The 27,809-nt window shown below is 44.1% G+C and overlaps 1 protein-coding gene across 1 annotated transcript; it reads right to left on the bottom strand.

Annotated features, from left to right (window-relative positions):
- Positions 1 to 27,575, bottom strand: LOC119460123 (E3 ubiquitin-protein ligase TM129). Its single transcript, XM_037721398.2, has 6 exons — positions 27,359 to 27,575; positions 20,339 to 20,577; positions 18,084 to 18,313; positions 13,999 to 14,158; positions 4,771 to 4,979; positions 1 to 258 (listed from the first exon to the last, which is right to left on the bottom strand). The coding sequence occupies exons 1-6, from the start codon at positions 27,561 to 27,563 to the stop codon at positions 216 to 218; spliced, it is 1,086 nt and encodes a 361-aa protein (XP_037577326.1). The 5' UTR covers positions 27,564 to 27,575; the 3' UTR covers positions 1 to 215.
- Between the last annotated feature and the right edge of the window lie 234 nt (positions 27,576 to 27,809).

The raw sequence follows: 27,809 nt of genomic DNA, 5'->3' as shown, positions 1-27,809 counted from the left end.
TGTACAGTAACAACAGGAAGGAGAGCTTTGTTTAGTGTGAGAACTTTCAGGAGTCTTTCCTTCTAGATGAGCTACACGATAGACTCACAATTTTAGCTTTATCTTCGTTGTTTGCATAATAGGCAGTATGTCACACACTGTGGTCACCAAGTGCTCTCATCCATTGATAGTAGCCAAGATCAACCTTCCAGATGAACTTCTTGATGGTAGGTAAGCTAGGCTTCAACGATGCACACGTCGAGCATGCAGAACACGGACCTGCAAGGAAACAGTTGCAGTGAGGCTGGGGAAGCAGCCTTCTGTGTGTGGTCTCGCCCCATGAGTGGCGATTATGAACTGCGTCAACACGCTGCTTGGACACACACTTATTTGATTCCTGCAAAGCATTACTCCTTGCAGCCTGCTAATGACTGGCTGAAGCAGCAGGTACAGTTGCGACGGCTCTGACACTGACAAATTCAATGTCAAACAGAGCCTTTGAGATTGTGGAATACTATTGCTTGAGGCTGACAATGACACCACTATCCCGAACACATACAAATGACTGCAGCACACATAAGCACTAAGAATAACGTGACAAACAAGACAACTCATGTTGAATTATGTTCCTCATGCTAGCTGCAAACATTAGAAGGTGCCTGAATGGTTTATAATATTAAGTGCAGCATGAATCCCCAAAGTTGTGTTTTTGTGAGACAGCAGTATTCTGGCTTCATTTATCTGACTAGTATATGTCACATTTATATACGATATATACTAGCAATAAGCTTTCAGACATGCCACTTTCTCGTCGTCTTTCCCTGTGAGAGCTCGCACATTGAGGATCCACGTTAGACTTCACTATCTCTGGGATCAGCTCACTTTTCCCCGTACTTTCCTCGTAGTAGTTTACACTCTGTAGAAACTGTGCAACGTTGTACCAACTTCATAGTCACCAAAGTTAATCATGTTTTAACATTTCTTCGCTAGAGTACAAATGCCATCGTGACATAGTCATAGGTACATACGATTGTATGACATGTAGTTTCTGATCATGTCACCATCTGTGTTTCTCTCGCTTACGCTCATTAACTACCCATGTAGAACCCAACAATCGTGATTTCATAAGCTTCCATTTAACAGCCAGCTTAGAAATCATACCTTTGCTGCCATACGATCGTCACACACACGCACGCTTCTAACCCCACACAAACTATTTAATTTACACAAACATGTTGGTTCACCTCGTAATGGTTTGTGGAACCCCAAATAGTGCTGGACAGCCAGGTATGCAAAATGCTTTACACAACATCGATTCCCACTGTGTGTGGGATCTACGCAATTCTTTTCTCCTAAATTAGTTTTTTTCAGGCTGCCCAATTTTTTGAGTGGCTTCACAGTCTGCTTTAGGTACAAACGAATTGGTCAACAGCAGTTTAGGAATTTTTACAACAATAACTCACTGCATATATTCAAAATAATTAAAGCACACCTCTGTAGACCACCATCGCGGTGCAAGCCCACACAGAAGTCCTACACCAAGGTTAGGTTAGGCTATGTTAGTGTCATGTTTTTCTACCTCAAGGCTGCAGTGATGATCATTATAGTGCAGCACTATATGGCAAATCAGTTCTACGAAAGCTTGCAAGGTGGAGGAACAAGAATGGGAAAATTGTCATCCACCCAGCTGTAGCACGAAGCTACAGAGGAAATGCAAATGGGTTTCCTTTGTAGCCTCACTGGATGACAACTTTTCCCTTTTATGCAGCATTATATACCAATTTGCCTCAGCTGCAGTGGATAAAATTAAAACAGGTTCCACACAGCAAAAGTGCAAACGTGCTCAACATTGTAAGGATGTGCTGCCTATCTTGGGAGGCAATCTGTGATGGGTTCGAAGGCTAGCTGAGATAGCTGATGGTCTATAAGACAAAAATAAACTAAAAAAATCAGCAACAGCCCTTCAAAGTTACAAACAAATGAAAATAAAAATAGAGAAGGATGTCCTTTGCACAAAAGGTGCACAGCCTCTGTCCTGCCTGATCATGGAAGGTTTTGATTGCTTTTGCTTTTCTTTTGCTGAAGGAGCTCGAGTGCTCTTGTTGCAATGCAGCCAATGTGTAAGTTGAGCTTGCCCTCCTTCCAAAACTGTCACTGCTTGTTCTTTATAGCCTGTACCTATTGAATTAAGAATGTCAGAATGCTAGACTTAAAGGCCAAGTGCAATAGAATTTCACTTTGGTTAAACTGATTAAAAATGAGTAATACAGTATATAGTACCATGGGTTCTCAAAGTGGGTTCCGTGGAACCCTGGGGTTCGCAGGCCCCTGCTCGGGGTTCCGCGAGCCACTGATAAATTTTCCGTGGTCCCGCGCTCGCCAAGTGGCTAAAACAGCGAGCACTAGGTGCGCTCGATCCACACAACCTCTATTACCCATGCCCGAGTGTCAAAAAGCACATCACAGTGTGTAATGGCAACGCGCGAACTACACAATAAATCCGCAACCAGCTTGTAGTGACCCAACCTCCGAAAACAGGCAGCCATGGGCAGCGCGACTAAGCTTTCGCACTTGAATCTCGGAGGCCGTAACTTAGCACCGTGCACATTTGTAGACAGGGTAGGTGCTGATGAACGTTTATACATAGATACTTTTATAAACGTTGGTGCTGATAGCGTGCGCACGGACGTATACGTCAGCGGAATAAAAAAAGAAATGTGCAGAGCACCGCAAATGCGCGCCGCAAAAGAGCAAAAACGGCGCTAGCGTCCAAAAACGAAGCGGTGCAGTCCGCATCGCTATGGTTTTCAGCGGCAATCGTACGCGGTACGTGACTGGCAGCAACGCCGGAACGCTTCGTGTCTAATTGTGCCCCCAAAGCCTTTTCTTGCGTTATTCGCCGCGCGTAACCGCGTTGGCCACTAACCGCATGCCTTCATAAGTGCGTAGTCGCCATCTATGGTCGCGTGGATAGCCACTACAGTTTCGTCCGCAGCGGTAACGGCAAACAGTAGTTTCGTTTTGACTTGCTGCGTGCGTCGGTCGCCTGACTTCTGAACCGCAAGGTTGCCGTACATGATCGCGTCGATAACTGCCGCACTTTCGTCCACAGCGGTTGCGGCAAGCAGTAGTTTCGCTTTGACTCAGTGCAAGCTGTCGAAGACTGAGCACCCGCTACATCGCGATGGACGGACAATTTGTTGGCGACCAGCTCACTAGCGAAAAAATAATCGGGATGTGCGCGCGGTAGTGAAAATCGTGTCTCAGATGAAGACCCGCGCCGCGGCCCTGCTGCGAATGATGTCGTGAGGCCTTCGGCGCTGCTAGCTCTAATCAGTCATGAGATGAGAATTTCAGCTTCCACACTGCTCTTGTGCGATAGAGAAGCAAGACTTGCCGATTAATTCAGTAAATAAAAGCGTGTTGACGTAGTAAGCATTCATTTATTGTTTTCTTGATACCCAGTATAATTTGACATTCGGTTAATTAGGACATTTTATTTTGGTTAATTCAGGGGGGGGGGGATTCCTTGGCGCTTCATGAAGCTTAGCAGGGTTCCCTGGAACGAACATGCTTGAGAACCCCTGGTATATACTATTAACCCTTTCTCTACCACTGACGAGTATAGTCGTCATGATCAAAAATGCCTCACACATTGAACTGATGATGACTACAGTTGTCAAATTGCGTCTATTCGCAATTTTGGCAATAGATGGCCACACCTGTTCATGCTGTGCCACTGTGTCTCGCCTTTCTCTTTACTGCCGCCTCCTCCGACGCCTGCGTGAGAAATATGGCCGCTTTCCTGCCGCATGGGAATAAAAGTAGATGCAAAAGGAAGAATTTTGACGACTGGTCGTTAGAAGACAGCTCTGTAAAGCTTTGGCCAGAAACAGAAAGTGATGTGTTCTCCTTTGAGGATTTGGACGACAATTCTGCAGATGGACTGAAGGTTCTAGCTGCTGCATGTGAGTGGTTCCCCATTGATGTGTCAAATCTGCCTGCAGCACCACTGCATTTCCTATTCTCTGCGTACATGTGTTTTACACATTTAGATTTTTTTTTTTTCGTATTCCTTTTTTTCTTCATGGAGTATCGAGCCCCGCAGGGCACCGAGCCGCAAGGCCTCACTGCCGCGTAAAGGAGCCTTCTTCAAACTTATTTTTCATTCAATCTTGGAAACAAAGCAACCTAACTGAATTGAGAAAATGGTACTTTGATAAGAAAAAAAAAGCGCTACAAACTGTGCAAAAAAGAAAATCTGGTAAATTTGGTACAATTTTCGTTATTCCAGCAGTACGGAAAGGGTTAAAGCAATCTTGACAAAGCTGCAGGACTGACAATTGTTCATTTTTTCTTATTAACAGCCTTTCAATAGCACCTAAGGAGACAACGCATGCAGCTGGTGGTTAGCGGAAATGGCACAAATCCAAGACCATGGCCTCTCAGATTTACAGTGCACCATGGGCGCCACCTAATCTTGGAGGTCATGCAGAGAACCCACACTAGTTCTAAAGTTCTGGGTTTCGAGACATTTTTGACAAGCAGTAATGGTGATGTTTATTTAATAGTTTTGGTATCAAAAACATTTTTGCAATCTTTTTGTGATGCAGTCAACCATATTTAATATGCAGAATTTTGCACAGCAATTGCTCTGTATCTACACTATCTGAAACTAGGCTTTTTAGGCAGTCAACATCTTTTGCGGGTTGGCATTTAAACACAGCAACAGCAGCACATGCCAGGAATGTTGGAAAGACAGCAGTGAAGCAAGGAGGGCACTTTTCTGACCTGCAAGTGGGGCAAAAGCAGCGACTTCCCAGCCATGTCTCGGGCCGTGCCTGGTCCTGGCGACTGGCAAACCAGCGGCCCATGCAATCCAGGCACCACATTGGTCGGCATAGGCAGCCCTGGCACTGGCCTACTAATGCTTCATCACAGAGTTTCTGCAGTTTTACGTTGGCTGTTGTCTGCATGCAGCCAATGCATGGCTCCAGTTCCTGCACCAAGCACAACCACCCCTCATCTCTTTTCCAGCTGCAAATTTTGGTTGGACAACCAGGGAGTCGAAACAGAATGCTTTTTGTTCTGGTTTTAGTTTCGTTCCACTGAAAAACATTCCGTTCCGATTCTGTTCCGGAACGAAAAAAAAAAAAAATGATCCATAACAGGTCATAACGGTTTTGGTTCGCATGCAAAAATTTTCCAAGCAAGGTAACGATAAAAACAAAGTAATAATTTTTCTCAATAAGTGAATTCTGAGATCATGCTCAGTGCCTTGAGTCAAGGCACTGATCATGACCTCAGAAGCAGCACGTCATCGAGTGTACTCGCTGTAATTCGAGACCGCTGTTCCAATAAAACGAACACAAACGAAGGATAAAACTTCGGTAACAAAGTGTTGTACCTGTAGAAAACGAAGTGATAAGCTCTTAGCGCACAAGTCCTGGGTTTTGCTACGATGCCAATCTGCTAGTGCACCGAGCGGCAGGCTTAGATTAGTGGAGCACTGGACCGGCTATCGATCGCACTATGCCTGCCTGAGATATGCGCTTACGCGGACCCCTGAGATACGCACTAATTCTGACGTTGCCAGACATCGGTTGTTTCAGATTGCTGACTTTTCCCTTGAACTGAAAACCGATCAAAAGATATTTCGGTTTCACTCCGAAACAAAATAATAAACGTTTCAGTTAACTTTTCATTCCGGTCAAAAATATAGTTTTGTTCGTTTTTCGTTTTTGTTTTCGTTCTGTTCCCACACACTGCGGACAACCCATACAGCTCTTACAAACATGCAGCAAAAAAAGCTCCAACAAAAGTGAAAATCATGAACATGCACAGGCATGCTGTCATCCATGTAGTAATGACAACTTTTAAAATGCAAATGCATATTTCTAACCTGGGCTTTTCTACCGAAACGCAACTAGCTTTGTTTCTGCACGACTTGCATATAAACCTTGACTCTAACCAACAAACTGACGCTATTTTTCTAGACTATGAAAAGGCCTTTGACAAAGTTTCTCACCGCCACTTACTACTAAAGCTTTCTTCTTTGAACTTGCACAGTGATGTACTCAAATGGCTCGAAGCATTCCTTACTGATCGCTACCAATTCGTTTCTATAAATGACAAATCATCCACTCTTCTCCCTGTAACTTCTAGTGTCCCGCAGGGATCAGTTCTCGGTCCTCTTCTCTTTTTAATTTATATTAATGACTTACCCCTACATGTATCTTGCATGATAAAAATTTTCGCTGATAACTGCGTGATTTACCATCCAGTTTCTAATGCTACTGACGAAAACACCTTACAACAAAGTCTTAACAACGTGCAGTCTTGGAGTGAACAATGGCTAATGACTCTTAATCCCAACAAATCTAAACATATATCTTTTACCCGCCGCCGTAACCCTTTCCTGTCCTCTTATACAACAGTAAACAATCCCATAGAATCAGTAGAATCATTTAAGTACTTGGGTGTAACACTTTCTCATGATCTCAGTTTGGGTACGCATATTTCCAATATACTTTCATCAGCTAACAGAACTTTTGGCTTCATGAGATGACACTTGCGTGACGCCCCGCAGAACGTAAAACTCCTAGCTTTCAAATCCCTTATCAGACCAAAAGTTGAATACGCATCACCCATCTGGAATCCATATCAAGTCTATCTTGTTAACGCGCTCAAGTCCTTTCGAAACCGCATCGTCAGATACATCCATTCATCATACTCATATGACGTAAGCAAATCATCCTTAAGAGCAAAATCTGATCTACAGCCCCTTGCACGTCGTCGCGCTACAGCCAGCTTTTGCCTCTTTCATAAGTTCTTTTACAGTTCCCTAATTCACGAGCCATATATCACCCCACCCGCACGCATATCGCTACGAACTGGGCACCCATTACAAGTCTTACGGCCACGCTCTCATACAACTACTTTTTCTTCGTCTTTTTTTTCCCGCACAGCATCAGACTGGAACGCCCTTCCCCACCACGTCGCTGAAATCACTTGCCCGACATCGTTTTTCGAAAATGTGTCTCTGTTGGCTGAAAAATAATCAGCTTTTTTTCACGCGTCATTTTTTTTTTCCTTCTTTCTGTTTTTATGCACTTGCGAACTGTAGCTTTCTTGTAGTTTTCTGAATACCTGTGTTTCTGTTGCATTATCAACTGTAACCAGCCCTTATGTAATACCCCTAGCAAAGGGGTCTTTAAGGAAATAAAACTGAACTGAACTGAACCTAATTTTTCCAGAGCTTTATGAACATGTGCAGCCAAGCCTCATGATGCTTTATCATTAAAGTAGCATTCATGTAACATGTGTACCAGTACAATACGGTTGACTTCCATTAATTAGACTTTGACAGGACCGACAGGATTGATAGTCAACCAGCGGGTCGAATTAAAGAACAGGCAGAATCTCATCCACACACACACCACTGCTTCAATTGGCAGTATGTACTCAATTTTAACACACCACCAATTTTAAAGCATATCCAGTTTTTATGGGCTCAATCAGAAAATAATGTGCACCCAAATCTATACGTGCGACTGTTTTTTATGCAGCATGCCTTCAATTCAGGCAATAAGAAAATGATGAAACCAACAAAGTTTACCTTTGCAAAATGGAATTTTATTTATGCTAAATGTCCACCATCATAACTCTCAGACAGCTCTGTATCACTGTATATGGATCACAACATGCGAACTTCTGTGCTGTCCATTGCGTTTGATATTCTGCATTTAGCGAACAACTCTGCAACAATAGCATATGGCATGTTGGCTCATGCCAGACTAAGCACTTCGCCTGTTCATCTTGCTACATATATGAGTCTCCAGAACACTGAAACCACGAGATGTGACTTCATTGCTGCTAGCTGAGCAGTAAAATAACTTATCTTCTGAATGAGCTTCGTAATTAAAGACTGAAAGCAGTGCATTGTTGCCACCATGCTATGCAAAAACTTGTTCTGTTGCCATGTGTGATGACAATGGCGACTTCGCTGTTGCAAACACCACGAATGTAGCTTTGGTTTTGTATCCTATCACAATGTTCTGGTGATTTCTGGACCAATATTCTCGTAAAAAAATTGTACAGATCCTACGTACATGTTGGAATGTACAGTTAAACGTCAATATAACGAAGTCGATACAATCGTCAGTTTGCTTCTTTATATTGAAATTCGACCATTTGTGCAAAAAAGTACAGCCACCGACGAATTTTTCTTACGGAAGGAGCTGCAAAATTTTCTGAATTATCAAGCAATTGGAAATAAATAATTTCAATAAGAAAAAAGATAACATTTTGTTAAATTTGGGAGTCAACAACAAAAGATATGGTTTCATGCTGTGTAGACGATATCTTCACATTGGCGGTACAAAGCAAAGCCTGAGACCCTTTCGTGCCCACTCCGCCTCTACAGTTGATAGTGATGCCTGCAGTAGGACGACGCCACCATGAAAAGCGCGTGCAGAGGGAAGCGAATGGTTTGTCTGCCCTCTTACTTCAACGCATTTCCAAAACTCGAGATTATGCAATCTCTAGCACTAAACACGCAGGAAGACAGCGCACACCAAATGGCCATCTCGGCTAGCACCCCTTTGCAGTTTCCACCCACTGCAGATTACTGCCAATATAGAGCGTACAGGCCGCGTATGTGCTCAGCTGCGCTGACAGTCAGGCGCAGCCAAGGCTGCGCTAGAAGAGGAGACATGCACTCACCTACCTCCCATCTCCCTAAGTGTGTGCTTGATCACAGTAATGTGTGCTCAATGGGCAAATATCCAGTGGCACATACCCAATGGCTAATCAAAGAAATTCAAAATGTAAATGAACAAAGCTGTTGAATGTGCTTTTTCACTAAGAGGTCTGCGTGCTTTAGAGCTGACATATGAGCTGACAATATATGTACTGGTTTCATGTTGGGATTTATTTTTTTTATTACGTAGGATAGAGGCATGGTCACTGGGCACCATATTGGTGGTCAGCATACATGAATAATATATATATATATATACATAAGGGGTGTTCAAATGAAAAGGTACGAAACGACATTGGGGTATAAATGAAGACTTTATCCAAAGTACAGTTAAACCTGGATATAACGAAATTGAGAAATTCCCGAAAAACTTCGTTATAAAGAGGATTTCGTTATATGCAGGTTCGGCACGAAAATTCGAAAAAGAAACGCTTACCGTATTTACTCGATTCTAACGCGCCCTCAATTAATTGTAACGCGCACCCGTTTTCCGTTTTCGTTGAAGCACTCAACCTCGGGAATGCCACACCAGGTACCGGATGCGTGGATGCGTGTCGTTTCGCACAAGCGCGAGGCATTGGAAACGAAGAGCGAGCGTCACGATGGCGTCGTATAGTGTTACAGTAGAACCCCGCTGTTACGTTCCCGGGGGCTGCGTTTTCCCGGCTGTTACGTCGTTTTCGGCCGGTGCCGGCACAGCTCCCATAGAACCCAATGCATTGGTAACCCCACTGTTGCGTCGCAACTGTGGGACCGTTCCGGCATCATACGTTGCATACTGCCGCCCCGCGCCGGCCCGTGTGGCCATTTTGACTTTTCATTTCGCTTGGCTTGGTGGCTTGACGATGGCATTGGCCGCCCAGAGTGCCGGGGCGACAACTATGACATATTTTCTGTTTCCGCCAACAAAATCATGGCCCTTGAGATCCGTGTTTGCTATATAAAGATGGTGTCTATGACGTGTTATGGCCCTAAAATTGGTTTTGGCTCATAGATATTCCGTATAAAGTCCAAAGACGATAACACAGTCACCGCGCTCCGTATGCTGTATGTGTGAGTGAAAATGTGCGAGGGGAGCCGACGACCGCGTCTAAATCTCGCGCGCGCAAGAAAAGCAGGGAGGAAGCGCGCGTTCTTCCGTTGCGCTCGAGGCACTGGCGAGGGAGCGAGGGGGGAGGAATATCGGGGCGGCGTTGTACTGTACTCTGGCATCAACTGCGCACTGCGCTGGCGGCGCGCGGTCACGCGGGCCGTATCTTGAAAGCGATCTGCGTAGGGGCAGAATTACAGTACACTGTAGCAGAGTCTAGCAGTGTAGGTGCGTCAGCGGCTCGTAGTTTTGTGCATGCTGTGTGTTCTCGGTGCTCAGTTTACGTTGAAGCGATAGACAACAGCACAAAGGTCACTTCGCTCGCTTCTCCAGCGGCGCTTCCACACGCCGCCAGCGTTTGACAGCGCGTGTCCGCGCTCATAGAGTGATGTCACAGCGTATACCAGCGCGTCAGCAACATCAACTGGAAAAGGAGAGAGTGCCGGCTTGGCGGGCTAGGCCAGCTGCAGCAAGCGGCAGGATCAGGTTTGAATGAAGGGAGGGGGAAAGGTCACGCCCACGGCGGCAAGATCGCCGGGTCGAGGGATGCAGGCCCGCCTCGCACACGTGCGCTGGCTTCGCATTCCGTCGCGGCGGAGAAGGTGCTTCCGGTTGCTGCTCGCGCAAAAATGACAAAATTTGGGGCGAAATCTCTAGGTTGCGGGAGGGGAAAATTTGTTATATCGAGGGGGTCTCCCGCTGCCACTTCGTTACGTAGAGGTCTCAAATACATGTGCTTCTATGGAGTAACGGCAGGGAATAGAAAAACTTCGTTATATCCAGGAATTCGTTATATGGAGGTTCGTTATAAGCAGGTTTAACTGTATACACCATAGGCTTGAGCACAACAATCCCATTGATGAACGAGCCGAAGGATTCCTTGTTCCTAGAATTCCTGTGGCCGTGACGAGACCCAGTCCTTCAAAGCGTCCTTGAGTTCGTCGTCCGAGTAGAAGCGCTTCCCTTTCAGATGTTTTTTCAGGGAACCAAACACATGGAAATCGCAGGGTGACATGTCCGGGCTGTAGGGCGGATGGTCAAGCTGCTCCCACTTGAACTTGGCCAGTTCCGCGTGTGTGACCCTGGAGACGTGTGGACATGCGTTATCATGGAGCAGAACCCCACCCTCCGTGAGCAGCCCCGGTCTTTTGTTCTTGACGAACCTGTGTAGGCTTTGGAGTGTCTCACAGTACACATCGGAGTATATGGTTCTTCTGTGCTCAAGGAATTCAACAAGTAGCGGACCATGGACGTCAAAAAAGGCAGTGGGCAACACCTTGACAGCTGACGCCACGGCTTTGCACTTTTTAGGGGGAGGTGACGACGCATGCTTCCACTTCATGCTGTCCCGCTTTGTCTCTGGCTCGTAGTGACGGCACCGGCTCTCATCACCTGTGACGATCCGCTCCAGGAAAGCGGGGTCTTCATGATATCGAAACAGATGTTGAAGTGCTAGCCTCATACGCAGTTCCTTGTGCTGGTCGGTGAGCTGCTTCGGAACACACTGCGCGCATACCTTCCGATAATGCAACCTGTCGTGAACAATTGTCCGCACTGTTCCAACGCTGATATCCACCTTCACCGCCAACATTTGCAATGTGACACGCCGATCACTTCTCACTAGATTGTCCACCTTGTCGATGAGATCGGCCGTGATGACTGTGTTTGCCTGGCCTGGTCTCGGGTCATCAACCAAACTCTCATGGCCTTCATGAAAACGGGCACTTTATTTTCTCACGGACTTGTTGGACACACAGTCTTCCCCGTATACGGTCACCATCCGGCGATGAATGGTGGCCAGTTTAACACCTTCCACTGTCAGAAATGTGGGCACCATCCGCATGCTCCAGTCCACGGCGGAGACTCCAATCGCATCCCTAGATGTCTCGCTAAGTTCTCCCATAGTGGCATAGGCATCTATGTTAATGGTTACGTTGTTACAACATTTCGTACGTTTTCTTTTTAACACCCCTCGTATAAGCCTGTATGCTGGCTTATATATGTTTGTTCAGCAAACATACATAACCTTCATATATACATGAAGGTTAGATATGTCCTCGGTGTCATTGTTTGTTGGCATCTTATAATATGACTAATAAAAATTGTGCCCCTCAGTTTCCTTTCTTCTCCTTTATATATATATATATATATATATATATATATATACACACACACACACACACACACACACACACACACACACACACATCCACAAATACCGTATGTACTCGCACAAGACTGGCACTCGCATACTGCTCGCAATCCCACATTGGCCATCATAAATTAGTTTCTTTTCCCCTCGAGTAATCATTGTACCCTCATACTGACTCAAAGTCGCTCTAGGTTCCCCCCCAGCTAGTGTCTGCAAATAAAAGGCCTGTGCAGTTCCTGCTCGTGTAGAACATGTGCTCTTATTACAAAGGTAAGTGCTATTCTCTAAGTAATATATTGTCCGAGCTTACAGTCGCTGGCCTGAGAACCCCAATTTTAACTTTATTTTTACATTTAGCCCCTACAACTTTCGGTCAGAAAATTTTCCCCCGCGTAATTACCTCCCCTAACCCTTGATTCACATCAATTTCCCCCCCCCCCCCAAAAAAAAAAAGAGAGTGCAAGCATTATGCAAGCAGCAGCAGCCACATCAAACCCGAGGGGCTGTAGACAGAGAAAGACTTACAATAATTAAACTCCTGTTTTTGTCTTTTTAGTTAATTCGATCCCAGCCACGGGCCTTAAACAGGCATGTGCTAGAGTTGGCTTAATATGGTAATCAATCATAGTGAGCTGCCACTTTCATTTGAAAATCAGCTTAGGGCAGGTCGAAAACGCGTTATCGATGAGAGATAATGTGTCATTAATATGTTCACTGTCCCCTACCTCCATCAAGACAGACACTACAGCCATTGGGGTTACGACTAGGGTCACGATTGGGGTCAGGCACATGTACAATGACCAGTTTAGTTCGAATTATCCAGCAAGGGCCAATTTCAAGATCAATATAATGAAAGCCTCGGCCCATATACAGTTAAACCTGGATATAACGAAATTGACAAATTCCCAAAAAACTTATAGATTATAGCGAGTTATAAAGAGGATTTCGTTATATGCAGGTTCGGCACGAAAATTCGAAAAAGAAACGCTTACCGTATTTACTCGATTTTAATGCCCCTCGATTGTAACGCGCACCCGTTTTCCATTTTCGTCAAAGCACTCATCCATGGTACTGGATGCGTGGACGCGTCTCGTTTCGCACAAGCGTGAGGCATCGGAAACGAAGAGCAAGTGTCACGATGGCGTCGTAGCGTTGTATAGTGTCACCTAGTGTCAGGTTAGTGAAGTGAAGCGCAGAGACTTGCGTAGTAACCAACGAGTGGCACTGCCAGCGCGTTGAAAAAAAAAAATAACTTTTTTATTTTCCTTCGGCAACATCAAATGGAAAAGGAGAGTGCCAGCTTGGCGGGCTAGCCCAGCTGCAGCAAGCGGCGGGATCAGGTTTGAATGAATGAAGGGAGGGGGAAAGGTAACGCCCGCGGCAGCAAGATCGCCGGGTCAAGGGATGCAGGCCCGCCTTGCGCATGCTCTCACGCACGCACATGTGCGCTCACTTTGCATTCTGTCGCGGCGGAGAAGGTGCTTCCGGTTGCTGCTCGCGCAAAAATGACAAAATTTGGGGCAACATCTCTAGGTTGTCGGCGGGAAAAATTCGTTATTTCGAGGGAGTCTCCCAGTGCCACTTCGTTACGTAGAGGTCTCAAATACATGTGCTTCTATGGAGTAACGGCAGGGAATAGAAAAACTTTGTTATATCCAGGAATTCGTTATATGGAGGTTCGTTATAAGCAGGTTTAACTGTAAATGTATGGGCGCTGGCTGGGACCTTTAGTTGGGATCGAATTAACTAAAAAGACAAAAACAGGAGTTGAAGATCTAATTAACTAAAAAGACAAAAACAGGAGTTGAATTATTGTAAGTATCCTGTTTATTCAATGTAGGGCAAAAAAGCAACTAATTCAGGACACCTAATGAACAGTTCTAGCCTTAAAAACCATGCAACATCACCAGTTGTACTTCCAGATATATAGTGCTATGTGTATACAAATTCTACCGGCTGAAAGCAGGCTAAATGTGATGCAGTGAACCCTAAGTGTGCACATGAACTTATACTTACCATGCCTGCCGGCAGCCTGTACCTGGCATTCTGTTCAACATGACTTCTGAAGGCATCAGTAAACCTGTCACTGAGACTCCGGTGTATTACAATATTGCGCACATTGTCCAATGGGGCCTGCAGTTTTTCCTTCAGATCATTGTACTCCATTGAATTCACCCTGGAACAATTATTCATACATTACAAAGAGGTAACAAAACAAGGAACTACAGTAAAACAAGTGTTGACAGAAAGTGTTCACTTCCTGCAAAAACTGGGTTCACAGTGCAATGGCATTTACATAAGGCTTTCAAGTTTCACACCGGTGAGTGATGAGCTATGACAGGGTCTCTGCACTCCTGGTGAGCTTCTCACTCAAACTCAGACAGACCAGTGAGTCTAAGCGACTTGACATGAGTCGGAGTGTATGTGAATCTAAGCGAGTTTAAAGAAGTCTGAATCACATGCGATTCCATGTGTCCATGGAACTATATGCAAGGATGACTCCATATAGCCTTGAGTGAACCTAACTGCGCATCCATGAGCAGTGTCCATTTCAAACAATGAGCCTAAGTGAGTACATCATTGGAAGTTTGCTCTGGCCTGCTACTTTGCACTATGGAAAGGGGACGGGAAAAAAAAAAAGGAGTGATAAGTGGTCATGATGAAGAGAAGGAGGTGCGTATTTACAAGTCCACTATGCAGTCACATCCCCAAAGCCATGTGTCTAGCCCAGTGGCTTGTAAAAAGGCTATAGCTGCACTTAAAGTCACAGCTGCACTGTTTGCATCAGGCCAAGGACCCAAAACAATTTATCTGGAAGTGGTCTGCTATTGCTACCGACGTGTGCGATTGAAGAGATCAGCATATGCCACTCTTGCAAGCGCAAAATGCGTATGCAAGTGTCTCAAGCACCTAACAGTGTTTGCAATTTTTACCAGTGTCACTGCAACCTATCAGGCACCTATAATGCCCAGTGAATGTGACACCACAATGAATCTCATGCCCCATACTTATTTGGTTGCTTTTAAACTTATAAGGCATACAAACCTCATTTCTGAGTCTCACTTATGCAAATGCTTGTGGCGTCAATTTAGTTGGGTTTAGTGCTCAAATGTAGTTTCGCATGATGCTACAAGGTAGGACGTTCGTGTGTTTCATAGGCATTGTTCAAGGCAATCTTTGCTTCAGCATCTGCCTGTTGTAATGAAGCAGACGCCCCTCGTGTTTTCGGTAGGAGCTCGAAGACGACGACGACCCGTTCTGTGTTTACTAGAGAGCTCGGGCTGTTCGCTCTGCTGCTAGCTGCTGCTAGACTGGACTGATAAATATTTAATTAAATCTCATTACATTTGGTGGAGTTTGCTGGGATACCTCGAATTACCCTGGAGCTCCGCACTCGTACGTTGCCCACCAACCCCATGGCTGACGCGACAATGCACCAAGTGAACCCATGGTTGCCCCTGTCACAGCGTCTACCATGGCTGACGCGACAATGCACCAAGTGAACCCATGGTTGCCCCTGTCACTTGCGCTGGCGTTCTCCATCAGCGTGATTGACCACCTTCAGCGGGACCGGAGAACATGATGTCGAAGACTGGCTGTCCTCCTATGAACGTGTAAGCGCTCACAATAAGTGGGACGACCAGTCCAAACTGAGTAACGTCGTCTTCTACCTTGCTGACGTCGCAAACCTATGGTTTAAGAATCAGGAACGTGACACCTTGAGCTGGTCTGCATTCAAGACACATTTCACCGAGGTGTTTGGCCGCCCCGCTGTCTGCAAGCTACGCACCGAACAGCGTCTACGCCAACGAGCACAGCAGCCAGGCGAGACATTTCCCAGCTATATTGAGGATGTGCCGGATCTCTGCAGCCGTGTGATTCCCACGATGACGGAGGATGAGAAGATCAAACCTATTCTAAAGGGTATTGAGGACGACGTCTTTCAAATGCTGCTTGCCAAAAGTCCGACCACTGTCACCGTACTCTTCAACCTGTGTCAGAGTTTCGATGAATTGCGCCGGCAACGTACTATCGCCCGCCAAAACGTCCCACAGGCTGACTCCGTCTCGGCCATTGCAGTAGCCGCTGGCCATACCGATCCTTCTGCTCTTGTCCTTCAGCTGAAGGATTTCATTCGTGAGGAAGTGGCCCGCCAGCTGTCGCTGCTCCCTCATAGCAAGGAGCCTGCCCCAACACTGACTCCGGCCGTGCAACAAGCCATCCGTGCCCAAATATCTGACACACTTCCCCCCATTCGCCCGCCAGCTCCTGTGGTGGCACCGCTCTCTTATGCCGACTACCCATCGCGCGTCACTCCTCCGCCGCTTAACTAGGCTGCCGCGATTGCAAGCCCCACCCAATGTCATATCCCGTACCACCACCAATGCACCGGGTTCCCCTTGCTCCCGTTTCACGGCAAGCACGCCAGCTTTTTCGTCGAGCCGACACATGGCGCACGCCAGATAACCGGCCTATTTGCTTCGCCTGTGGCACTGCTGGTCACGTTGTTCGCTTTTGTCGTCACAACATGTCCTCGAACCGTGGCACCTTCGACCAGTTTCGTTACGCGCCACAACATGCCTCAGAGATACGTAGCAGAGATGCTGCTGACTCGCCGCCGAGACCCTTCGATCCCGACTGCTGTTCAGACAGTCGCCGTTATCCTTCTCCACGTCGACGGTCACTGTCGCCTATGCGTCGTCGGTCACTGTCGCCTATGCGTCGTCGGTCACCTCCTGCCGAGGGAAACTGATTAGCGCTGTTCCGGAGGCAAGAACTGCAAACTCCTCGAACTTTCTAAGGACTCCATTTTCACCGCAGAATGTCACTGACATCCATGTTGAGGGAGCATCCGCACAAGCGCTTGTCGATACCGGGCTGCTCTCTCCCTCCCGTTGTCAAATTTTGCATACTGCCACTTTGTGACATTGCAGCAACTGAACAGAATGTCAAATGAACAAAGATCTCCAATCGCGCCCCAGGACTGTAATATTAAAGTTTTGCGATAGTTGATGTTGACTTATGGTCTTAAACTGCTGAATGATGATCAGTAGGGAAATGAAAAAAACTGCAGTAGAGACAGATTGCGTGACATATCCATCGATCTAATATGTGTGCAGTATCCCCATACATTCTAATAACGGGCTGTCTTTTCCTTGCTAGCAATTTAGGAAACCTTAATATTGATCTTGAGGTGGACTGCATTGAAAGCATGTTAGAAGAGGAGTTATTTTTATAATTAACAGAATTTTTAACAATCACCTGTGCGACTTCGCTAAATTTTGATTATAGAGCTAGATTGCTCTCAAAGGAGACATTATTTGCACAAGAAATCAAAATGAATATTTCACTAAATAACAAAGTCGAGCAAAGTAACTTATAAACTAACTACTTTACAGCACGCACATATTACACAGTTTGCGAATTGTAGCTAAATTATAAACTAACTACTTTACGGCACGCACATATTGCACAATTTGCGAATTGTAGCAGGTGACTTCGAAGATAATATTCACTTGGAACGAATACTGAAGATAACACCAGTTTTGAGATATGCATTCCGATAGTTTGCTATGAAATGCATTGGTGTTCTGCAATTTTTTAGCTTCAATGCATAAAAAGCCTGTTTGTTGAAAAAGTAAGAGGAACAACAGTGCATTTTGACAGCGCTTATCTCAAAACTCGTTCCAAGTGGATGTACCTTGTGAAACCACTGGGTTCGTATATTGCAACATGTACGCTAAAGTAATTAGTTAGAAAATTGATTAATAAAATGTTAATTTTCAATTATGCATGTTGAAAGTATGTTCACCTTTTCAAGTAATCCAGCTCAATGAGTAGATTTGTGCTATATGCCACAGGCAATTAAAAAAAATTATGTTAACGTTAAAAAACTAAAACACCCGGTATTTTAACAAATTACCGCAATTTATAGGGTTGCTGGTGAAGTGTTCCAGCCAACTTCAATGCTTTACAAAGCGTTACAACAAAGGTGACCAATTGACAAAATCTACCAAATGCACTGTGGCATTCCAAACACCCTTCCTGCAAAAATGTCGATGCAGTACAAAGCCTGACTTCAATATCTGGCAGGAGCCTACCTGATGGTAAAGGAGGGTATTCCAGGCCTGCGGCTCTTGACCAGGATGTCCAGGTACTGGATGCCCATGCCACTGACATGTGACACAGAGTGCTCAGCACTGCTCACCAGCTCTAGCACTGCATCTGTCTGTTGGATCAGATGCAAGTTGTATGGTGTAGCTTTGATGATCCATGAATTGGTTACTACAGTGCGTGTGAGTGACCCTGCACCACTGATGAACTTGTCCACCTGTTCAGAAAAAGAAGGCCACCAATGAGACAGAGGAAATGGAGTAAGAACGCCAAAACACTCTGAGCTTGAAAAGTTGTTACGTAGTGCCAGCTGTGTACCAGTGTGCAATTAACATTCAGCTGCAAGAATTTTTCAAAATGACACCACATAACAGTCAAAGTTAGAGGTGTTTGAAGAATGATTAGAAGCCACTGCTGGTTTCTCACTCGCCTTTGCTTCCCACCACACAGGCGCTGTCTCCTCCTCGCTTCATATTTTCACCAACTCTATGCAGCGTAGTGAAAGCTAAGTCACATCAACTCACCAGAAGGCTCCTCCATTGTCCACCTCTGATTGCCCTCCGTGCAACACCAACTGAATGGAAGCCTTACAAAAGAATTATTAACGCAAAATGGGTAATCCCCTTCCCTTCTCGGAACACAGAGCCATCTTTTGTCACTGTTGGCACGTCCCTCGTCAACCAACAAACTTACAGCTTTTACCCAGATAATGTCACATGCAGGACCCTGCTGCTGCCACAACATGGAAAGAAGGGACAGGAAAAGCCTAGAGAGGAGCACGGGATTGGTTTTTAAAGTTGTGGGTTTGCCGCGGCACTGCCATATATTGGCCAAAGATGACCATCGAAGTATTCTGTACATGATGCTTGTGCTTTTAAAAAGCATTCAAAATGTCAGAGGTGGTTCAAGGACCCTTGAAGGACATACAAAGGAGCCTACTTCCTAACTCTACAAACATGTTAAACCCTCTAAAACAGCACAGTCTTCACCTGTCCACCAGTGACAAAGTCAGTAAGGGTTGCGAGGTCCAACCACCTTCAAAATTTGGTGGTGTGCCAGATGCCCTCACTCCTTCGAAAATGCTGGCTATGCCACTGGTAGTAGCTGAGAAACTTTCTAGTTATGATGCCGCAGTCCACTCATAGTGCGAGAACCTTCCGTGGTTGCTCAGTGGTTTGGTGTTGGGCTGCTGAGCACGAGGTCGCGGGATCGAATCCCGGCCACGGCGGCCGCATTTCGATGAGATCGAAATGCAGAAAATACCTGTGTACCTAGATTTAGGTGCACGTTAAAGAACCCCAGGTGGTCCAAATTATTCCGGAGTCTCCCACTACGGTGTGCCTCATAATCACATGGTGGTTTTGGCACGTAAAACGCCATAATTAATTAATTCATGGTGCGAGAGGCAAAGAAAAATGAGCAGCATCACTCTAATGAGAAGGATGAGATCTTTGCCACAGAAATAAAGCAAGAATAGATAAGATAGGAAGACAAATGCTCTACTGGCACTAGTGCATGTGGGTGACCAAATGTCACATAATGGAAAGCATGGTGAGGTCAAGACTGGGGAGGAGTGTACGGGCAAGAGCTGGTGGCACTGGAATGCAAGGTTCTAGCATTGCAACTAGATAATGTTGTGCTGGTGCTGCCATCACCAGATAGCACCATTGTGCAATGGGCTCCAGCAAAGTTTGAGGTGTTTTGCAACAATACCTTGTTGCAATGAAATTTTTCTCTTTTCAATTCTTCCTCCACAGCCATAGTAAATTAAACATGTCCACTGAAATAAAGCTTGCAGAAATTTATGTATGATGTATCAAAGGCAGTAAAGGCCAGCCAGCCATATCCAGCAGTGTCTGGCTGGTCTTTACAGAATTGCATAACAGTGTGCATAAATGTGTGTTCTATTATCGCAGCCAGCTAGCACACAATCAGAGATAAGGATGGAAAGGCATTATAGCTCCGTTATTGATATATTGTAGCCAACACTAAAAAGTTACCACAACAGGTTGCTCAGGCATTTTATTAAGCTACATTTTTAATACCATTTTCATTCCCTTGATATGCATTCATATACAGTTTATGCTATGCTGCATGTCTTTATAACTAAAAGTTAACCAGTTTTCTTTTTGCACTTCACTTTTGTAACATTTTAGCAGTGACTAAATAAAAAAATAGCCACCACTGCAGTTCTCATTCCTTGTAAAGGGCCCCACTGATAGTGTTTTGGATCTTTGCCCACCTGGGAAAATTCTGTGTTGATACGCATGGCAATGATGCGCCAAGGGCTACCATAGTGCAGCAGCCGCTGGGTCACTGGATGCCGGGCCCAGTCTGCCATGGACCACGTGAACGCCACCACAATGCCTGCTGTGAACACCAGGCAAGACACAGCCAGGCCTACCTGCCACAACAGCTTGGACTGCCACAGCTCCACCAAGCTGTCATCTTCAATCAGGTTCGTGAAACCAAAGAAGTAACCTGGGAAGGAAATGTGCAACCCAGTCTACATAAGCTTCTCAATAGACCACTCGATTGATGAGATTTAATGTGTCAATGCAACACAGGGGCTATGAGAGACACCACAGTGGAGGGATCTGGATGACTGTTGATGACCTGGACTCCTTTAATAAGTATTTTTGCATTATGCTCTCATCAAAAAGCGCCCTCGACGGACAGGAACCCACACTCAGAAGCAGCATACCATAGCCATTAACCCTTCCAGTGTCACTGATAACTGGTACGTTTCCACGTCTCTGCCCCGCCAAGTTCCTTTTGACATTCCTTTTGACAGATGGGAATGCGAAGACCACACCAGGAGAGAATTTGCTGTTATCTGTGTTATTTTTTTTTTCATTTATGCACAACTAAAAATGAACTGTTACGTTTGTTTTATAAAGTCTGAGAAAAAACCCGATGCTGGAGGTGCGTCACCTCCGAAAAAAAAAAAAAAAAAACGACACTGAAAGGCTTAATCCACTGCAGTGGGTGAATAACATAGGTACAGCACAACAATTTTTGTTGTTGTTGTTTTGTTTTGGAAGGAAACGAAAAGACAGGAAAAAACGCTGACTTTCAACTGTGTTTATTGAAATTACACCGCTTTTATACAGGCGAAGAACCAGGCACATGTGCAACAACGTTCCGCCATCACGTGTAACAACACGTAACAACAGCTAACACAGTGCAAACGTACCAACACGTGCGTGATTATACATTATAACAGTGTTTACCGAGGAATAAAAACTCTATCAGATAGGTGAAGTGAAGGTGTGCTAATACATTGATCCGCGGCCCTCCTGATGAAAAACGCTTCTAAAATTTCCCTTTCTTTTCTTGTTTTTCCTTTTTTCAGAAACCTTGCCTTGTGAATAATGGATTGCATTTGCACTCCATGCAATGCACAGCCATAACCATTTCTTACGTTGTAGGCATGCTGCCTGGTTCGATCGTTAAAGCATTGCCCTGTTTGTCCTATATATACTTTTCCACATTTCATCGGTATTTCGTAGATGACTTCAGATTGGCAATCAGTAAATCTGCTTCCGTGGACAATGTTGCACAGTCGAATCTTCTTGTTTTTATTCTTATTTAAGACACACACCTTAGAAAGTTTACAAGGGGCGGAAAACAGTAAATTGATTTCATATCTGGTTGTTATTTTTTTCAAGTTGTGAGAAAGCTTACGTACGTATGGAATAACATGCAATGGTTTTTGACCTTTTTCGTTTCCTTTATGACCAGTTTTTCTGCACTTCACTTTCTGAAGAAGGGTTTCACAAGTTTCGAAGAGTAGGAGCCGCAATTCCAGAACGCTGTGGGTGTGAATTCCAACAATTTTTTTACGCTTTTAGAATTCTATCTCTGTTCAACTACCATTCACCACGATGGGCAATATTTAATTCAATGAACCGGCATATGTATAGGTTCATCTATACATATAGGCCTTTAACCTTTTTTTTTCCCTTTACCCGACCAGTTTTTCTGCACTTCACTTTCTGAAGAAGGGTTTCACAAACGGCTACGATAACACTGCTAGGGTAGCCAGCAGCTTTCAGTTTTCCTATCTGGTTTTGTAAATTGATTTCGGCCTTGTGCTCACATGATTTGTTAAGGACAGCCTGAATACACATGGTGGCAATGCCTCTTTTTATTAACTTTGAATGGCCACTATCAAAAGGGAGGACACTCTTAGCGCTCCTAGGCTGATAGCACCAACAAGTATGTCTATTAAAAGAAAAGGAAAAATTGACGTCTAAATACCGAATGCATTTGTCTCTCGGTAATTCAAATGTGAATTGAAGGCCCCCGAAATGCTCTTTGAAGACGTTGAGCATGTCGGCAACCTTATCATTAAAACACAGCTGCCCCCCTTCCTCAAGAATCACAAGATAATCATCGACATAATGATAGGCTCGACGAACATGCCTACATGTAAGGCTTGCAGAGATGCATTTGTCTATAAGAGATAAGAAGATATCACAGAGAAGTGGGGCTAAAGATGAACCTATACATATGCTGGTTCGTTGAATTAAATATTGCCCATCGTGGTGGATGGTAGTTGAACAGAGATAGAATTCTAAAAGCGTAAAAAAATTGTTGGAATTCACACCCACAGCGTTCTGGAATTGCGGCTCCTACTCTTCGAAACTTGTGAAACCCTTCTTCAGAAAGTGAAGTGCAGAAAAACTGGTCATAAAGGAAACGAAAAAGGTCAAAAACCATTGCATGTTATTCCATACGTACGTAAGCTTTCTCAGAACTTGAAAAAAAAAATAGCAACCAGATATGAAATCAATTTGCTGTTTTCCGCCCCTTGTAAGCTTTCTAAGGTGTGTGTCCTAAATAAGAATAAAAACAAGACTATTCGACTGTGCAACACTGCCAACGAAAGTAGATTTACTGATTGCCAATCTGAAGTTGTCTTCGAAATACCAATGAAATGTGGAAAGGTATATATAGGACAAACAGTCCAATGCTTTAACGATCGAGCCAGGCAGCATACCTACAACGTAAGAAATGGTTATGGCAGCCTGTGCATTGCAAGGAGTGCAAATGCAAGCCATTATTCCACAAGGCAAGGTTTCTGAAAAAAGCAATAACAAAAAAGAAAGGGAAATTTTAGAAGCTTTTTTCATCAGGAAGGCCGCGAATCGATGCATTAGCACGTCTTCACTTCACCTATCTGATAGAGAGTTTTCATTCCTCGGTAAACACACTTATCATATTACACGTGTTGGTACATTTGCACTGTGTTAGCTGTTGTTACATGTTGTTACACGTGATGGCAGAACATTGTTACACATGTGCCTGGTTATTCCCCTGCATAAAAGCGGCTGGAATTTCTTCAATAAACTCAGTTGATTGTCAGCGTTCTTTCCCGTCTCTTCGTTTCCTTCAAAAAAAAAAAAAAAAAGCAATTCTTAAGCTGTACCTACGTTTTACAGTATGAACCAACTCGCCCAAGTCAAGCTGTTGTTGCAGTGGGTGAATATACTACTTAATGAGTGTCTCATAATGCCCAAAATCATAGTGTGTAAGGCCTTTCTATAAACAATAAATTCAGTTTGGGGCTGGTTGAGTAAGATACGCAATGCAATGTACCAAACTGATACAAGGTGGTGTTTTTAATGATGCAGACAGCAATAAAATGATGAGAGCTTCTTGGTGCATCCATGTGAGCTGCTTTCTCTTTTCTTCACACGTAAAAAAATGCACGGAGCTACCAGTGAATTCAGTTTTGTTAGTGCCATGGGAGAATGTTTTTTCTGGGAAAGATTAGCTACACAAGTTTATCCCGACTTTCAAGGATGCACCACAACTTACCACACTCAAAAATAACGAAATACAGGCATCATAAATTAATCTTTTCTGTTTTCACTTGCATTTAGAGGTATCAGCAATGAAAAGTAGAGTGCAGGGGCAGCCTGTCAGCAAAACAACAAAGTGGCATTGCAGGGGTTCCCATGCATATTTTTTTTCCCCACATAAATAGTGAAAAAGTGCTGAATGATGGGGCCTAACATTTTAAAGGAACCCTGAGACTTAGAAGTGCTATAGTGGAGGGCTCTGAATCAACTTCGACCCCGTGGGGTTCTTTAATGTATACTAAAAGCACACTACACCAGTGTTATTGCATTCCGCTCACATCAACATACTGTCACAGCGGCTGGGAATTGAACCCGTAATCTTGTACTCAGCAGTAGAAAGCTGTAGCCACCCCAGCTGCAGTAAACAAGGTATTGTGCCCCACGAGCAGTGCATGCATGTTTAACAGCATAGCACATCACTTACCTGCTGCACAGTAGCGAGAAAGATTTTAAACAATGTTTTTAAGTATGCTTACAGAATAACAAACAAATTTTGGGCATTCGAGTGCACCACAAGAACACAGAAAAACTACACAGTCTACCATATAAGGAAGTACATCTACCAGCAACATTTTAACATGAAAACCAGATACAGCCCAAAAACATCTTGACTGTTCCAGCTTTAATGTGGCAAGGCACTGCTATGCTTGTGCACAAGACATTTACATATATCTGATCACTATTCAACATGATTTATGCCATTACATCATTTATGCAAAAAATGTGTAAGTATTTCTGCTTCAATAAGAAAAAAATCTGAAACAAAAAGGAATTTAATTACACTGCACTTTCAAAGAAATAAACAATGCAGACAATTCTGCCTGATTACCTATCTTTAGGATGGCTTGGTGGGCTAGTTGGTAAAGCATCTTACAGGGACACTAAAGGAAAAGATTATTTCTTCTGTATCAGTAGATTACCCTTCCACTACACCGAAAACACCACTCTTACCGCGAGAAGCCGCTTGGTAAGCCAGAAAGAAATGAAAAACACGGAGGCGAGTGGCGACGCCACCTTGAAGCTCCCCAGCTCACAGTGACGTCATGGATTTTGACAGCGTCTTCTAGGTCCCAGTTAATTTTTTAGCAGTAAAGATTGACTATATTGGGTTCTAAAGGAGCCTAAGACTGAATATGGCAAGTTTCGCGAACATTTACTGAGCCAACGTGGCCCAAATATGAAAAATTACTTTAGAAGTCGTGGACTCGCACTAAGTGCCGACGTCAGGGTTACCGCGCAAAATTCAAAAAAGTTAACTTTGAGCTTCATTTTCTCTTCTAATAATTGACCTATTGCAGTGTAATTAACGACAGCAGAGTTTTCAAAGAATACTTTATCAGCTAAGTTGATTTATTGTTTTGCTTTAGTGTCCCTTTAAGGGGATAACAGTGCACACAGATGGGGACAGAGTAAAGAGGCAACAGGACACAGTGCTAGACTACAACTGATACTTTATTGGAAGGAGCAACACATATAAAGGCTAACAAAGCCAAACACCAAAAAAATATGATAAAAGAGAAAAGACACTCAAGAGATAATTGTGTAAGCACGCCTTCAGTGTCGCTCTCAAAAAAAAAAAAAAAAAAAGGAAATTGAATATCTGGATGTCGCTATGTAAAGGGCAGAGGGCAGCATAATGAGTGTCTTTTTCTTTTCTTTTTTATCATTTTTTTTGTGTTTGGCTTTGTTAGCCTTCCTATTGGCTGGTTCAGCCTTTATATGTGTTGCTCCTTCCAATAAAGTATCAGTTGTAGTCTAGCGCTGCGTCCTGTTGCCTCTTCACTCTGTCCCCGTCTGCATGCGCTGTTACCCCCTTAAGATACCTACCATTGCCAATATATCCCTCTGAAAACATCAAGGCAATTTTCCTGCAACTAAAGCTTTTGAACACTAACTACCCCCCATTCTGACAGGCACGAAATACTTTCCTAATAATCTCAGAACCATGAGATATAATACTACAAAATCGGGGAAGACCGCCACTGGTGACTTGCAACACATTTCATTAAAGTGGCACTGTTTGTGATGCTGAGTACGAGGTTGCAGGTTTGATCCTGATCATGGCGGCCACATTTAGATATAGGTGGAATGCAAAAACACTTGTGTACTTAGATTTAGGCGTGCATTAAAAAACCTCAGGTGGGCAAAATTAATCTGAAGTCTCCCACTACTGCATGCCTAATAATCAGATAGTGGTTCTGGCATGTAAAAACCCGATTTTACTTTTAATTTTTTAAAGTGGGATTATTATGTCAGGATCTGGGCAACACAAGGGAAGCAGTGAAGAAGGAAATGTCACCAGATGCTTATTTTGCATCTAACTTACCCTAAAATACGATCACTTTGGACTGTGATCACAGACTTCTCAACACATATAACAGAGATCTCAAGTAAGTCTGGTGCCCTCAACTAAAATGCATGAATAACGGTGAAGACGCAGACAAGATAACAGATGACTTCACATTTAAAGTTCAGATAAACAGTACCACATGGAAAATCCATCCCCAAAAGCTTTCTCTTTCTTTAGGCTCTGTGGTTTTAAATTATTTACTAGCCTTCAGGGATGCACACCTTCCTCGCACATATGTTGAAAATGTCCAGAGTCCTGACCTCTGCTTCTCAATCATGTTGTCAGCACTCTGTCCTCTAACACATGGTTAGATTTTCCCAATATTGTGCAGACTGCTTGAACGTCCCTTAAATGCAGGGGATTCTTTTTAAAAAGCGAAAAAAAAAAATATGCTGCTTGAGTAAAGTCTACAGTTCACTAAGCTACAAGAAGAAAGAAAAGAAAAACCAAATGAACGGTTACACCCGCGCTTAATTTCATCAGGCTACTTTGGGAGATATGGCCACTAGGAAATATGTTCAGGTACACTTCGAATAGGACGCTTTTAAACTACGTGGCAAAGAATCTAATTCTTCCATCATTGCCAAGTAAGTTTTAGTGCTTTGCTCGGGAACGCCTGCTGTGTATTGGCATCCAGTCATAAGCCACACGATTTGAAACACCGACACTCATCGGCGCTGTTCCCCTTTGACGGCAACCGGCATTTTTTGCACGGATGTCTGCGCACACAGCTCAACACAGAAGATATGATCAGGGAGACTTGAAGCACTTAGCTTAGAATACGGTGCTGCTCATGACCACAAATATGGATGCGAGTGGCTTACTTGCGCAACTGCGTTGGCGGCGCATTAATGACGAGCGCATCCTAGCCACTAATGCGCTGATGGGACACGTCACTTCTACTCATGTCACCACATATTAAACAACCGTTTATAACGAGGTGATCACTGCACGCGAGTGCATGTATTGCGCCTACGGTGGTGTCGTACACGAACACATCTGCAACACTCGTAAGCAAAATGCTTTAGGAAACAGACATTACCTAGTGGCAGAAAAGTATGAACGATAACAGTCAACAGTGTCCTCTGAATGTGGTGCTCAACGAACTTCACATCCTCCTTGTCGATGAACCTCCCGAAGAGATGTGTAAGAGTCAGACCAGCTGTCACAAATTCTGTTGGTGGCGTAAGGATGTAAACACATATCATAGCATACACGACACTAAACCATACTGCCTCAGTCGCCATGTTTATTTACAGTCTGGCGGTGCTGGCTTGGCTAAGCACCCAGATTTAGTGGAATAGCTAGAAGCAAGATTTTAAGCCAAGGCTTAACATGTAAAATATTCCAAAAACATAATATTATGTTAAGAAAACGAGTCAACAACGTAAAATAAAATAGATAAGTTAATATATATTTTTTTAAAGAAAGATATTTGCCTTTTAATGTTTTTGCAATCGCAAATGAGGAAATTTGCGGAAAAGTTGTTTGCC

This window comes from Dermacentor silvarum, chromosome 1 (assembly GCF_013339745.2).
Source record: "Dermacentor silvarum isolate Dsil-2018 chromosome 1, BIME_Dsil_1.4, whole genome shotgun sequence".
In the NCBI taxonomy this organism is placed as follows: Eukaryota; Metazoa; Arthropoda; class Arachnida; order Ixodida; family Ixodidae; genus Dermacentor; species Dermacentor silvarum.
Note: the sequence above shows the minus strand (reverse complement) of the source record. Positions and strands in the feature narration are given on the sequence as shown.

Bases quoted from the DNA above. Each gene is read 5' to 3' on its own strand.
- LOC119460123 (XM_037721398.2), bottom strand. From the start codon at position 27,563: ATGGCGACTGAGGCAGTATGGTTTAGTGTCGTGTATGCTATGATATGT. The intron at 14,159-18,083 runs GTAGGCTCCTGC...TAATTGTTCCAG, and splicing joins ATACCCTCCTTTACCATCAG to GGTGAATTCAATGGAGTACA. The intron at 4,980-13,998 runs GTAAGTATAAGT...TGCTTGGTGCAG, and splicing joins ACAGGCTGCCGGCAGGCATG to GAACTGGAGCCATGCATTGG.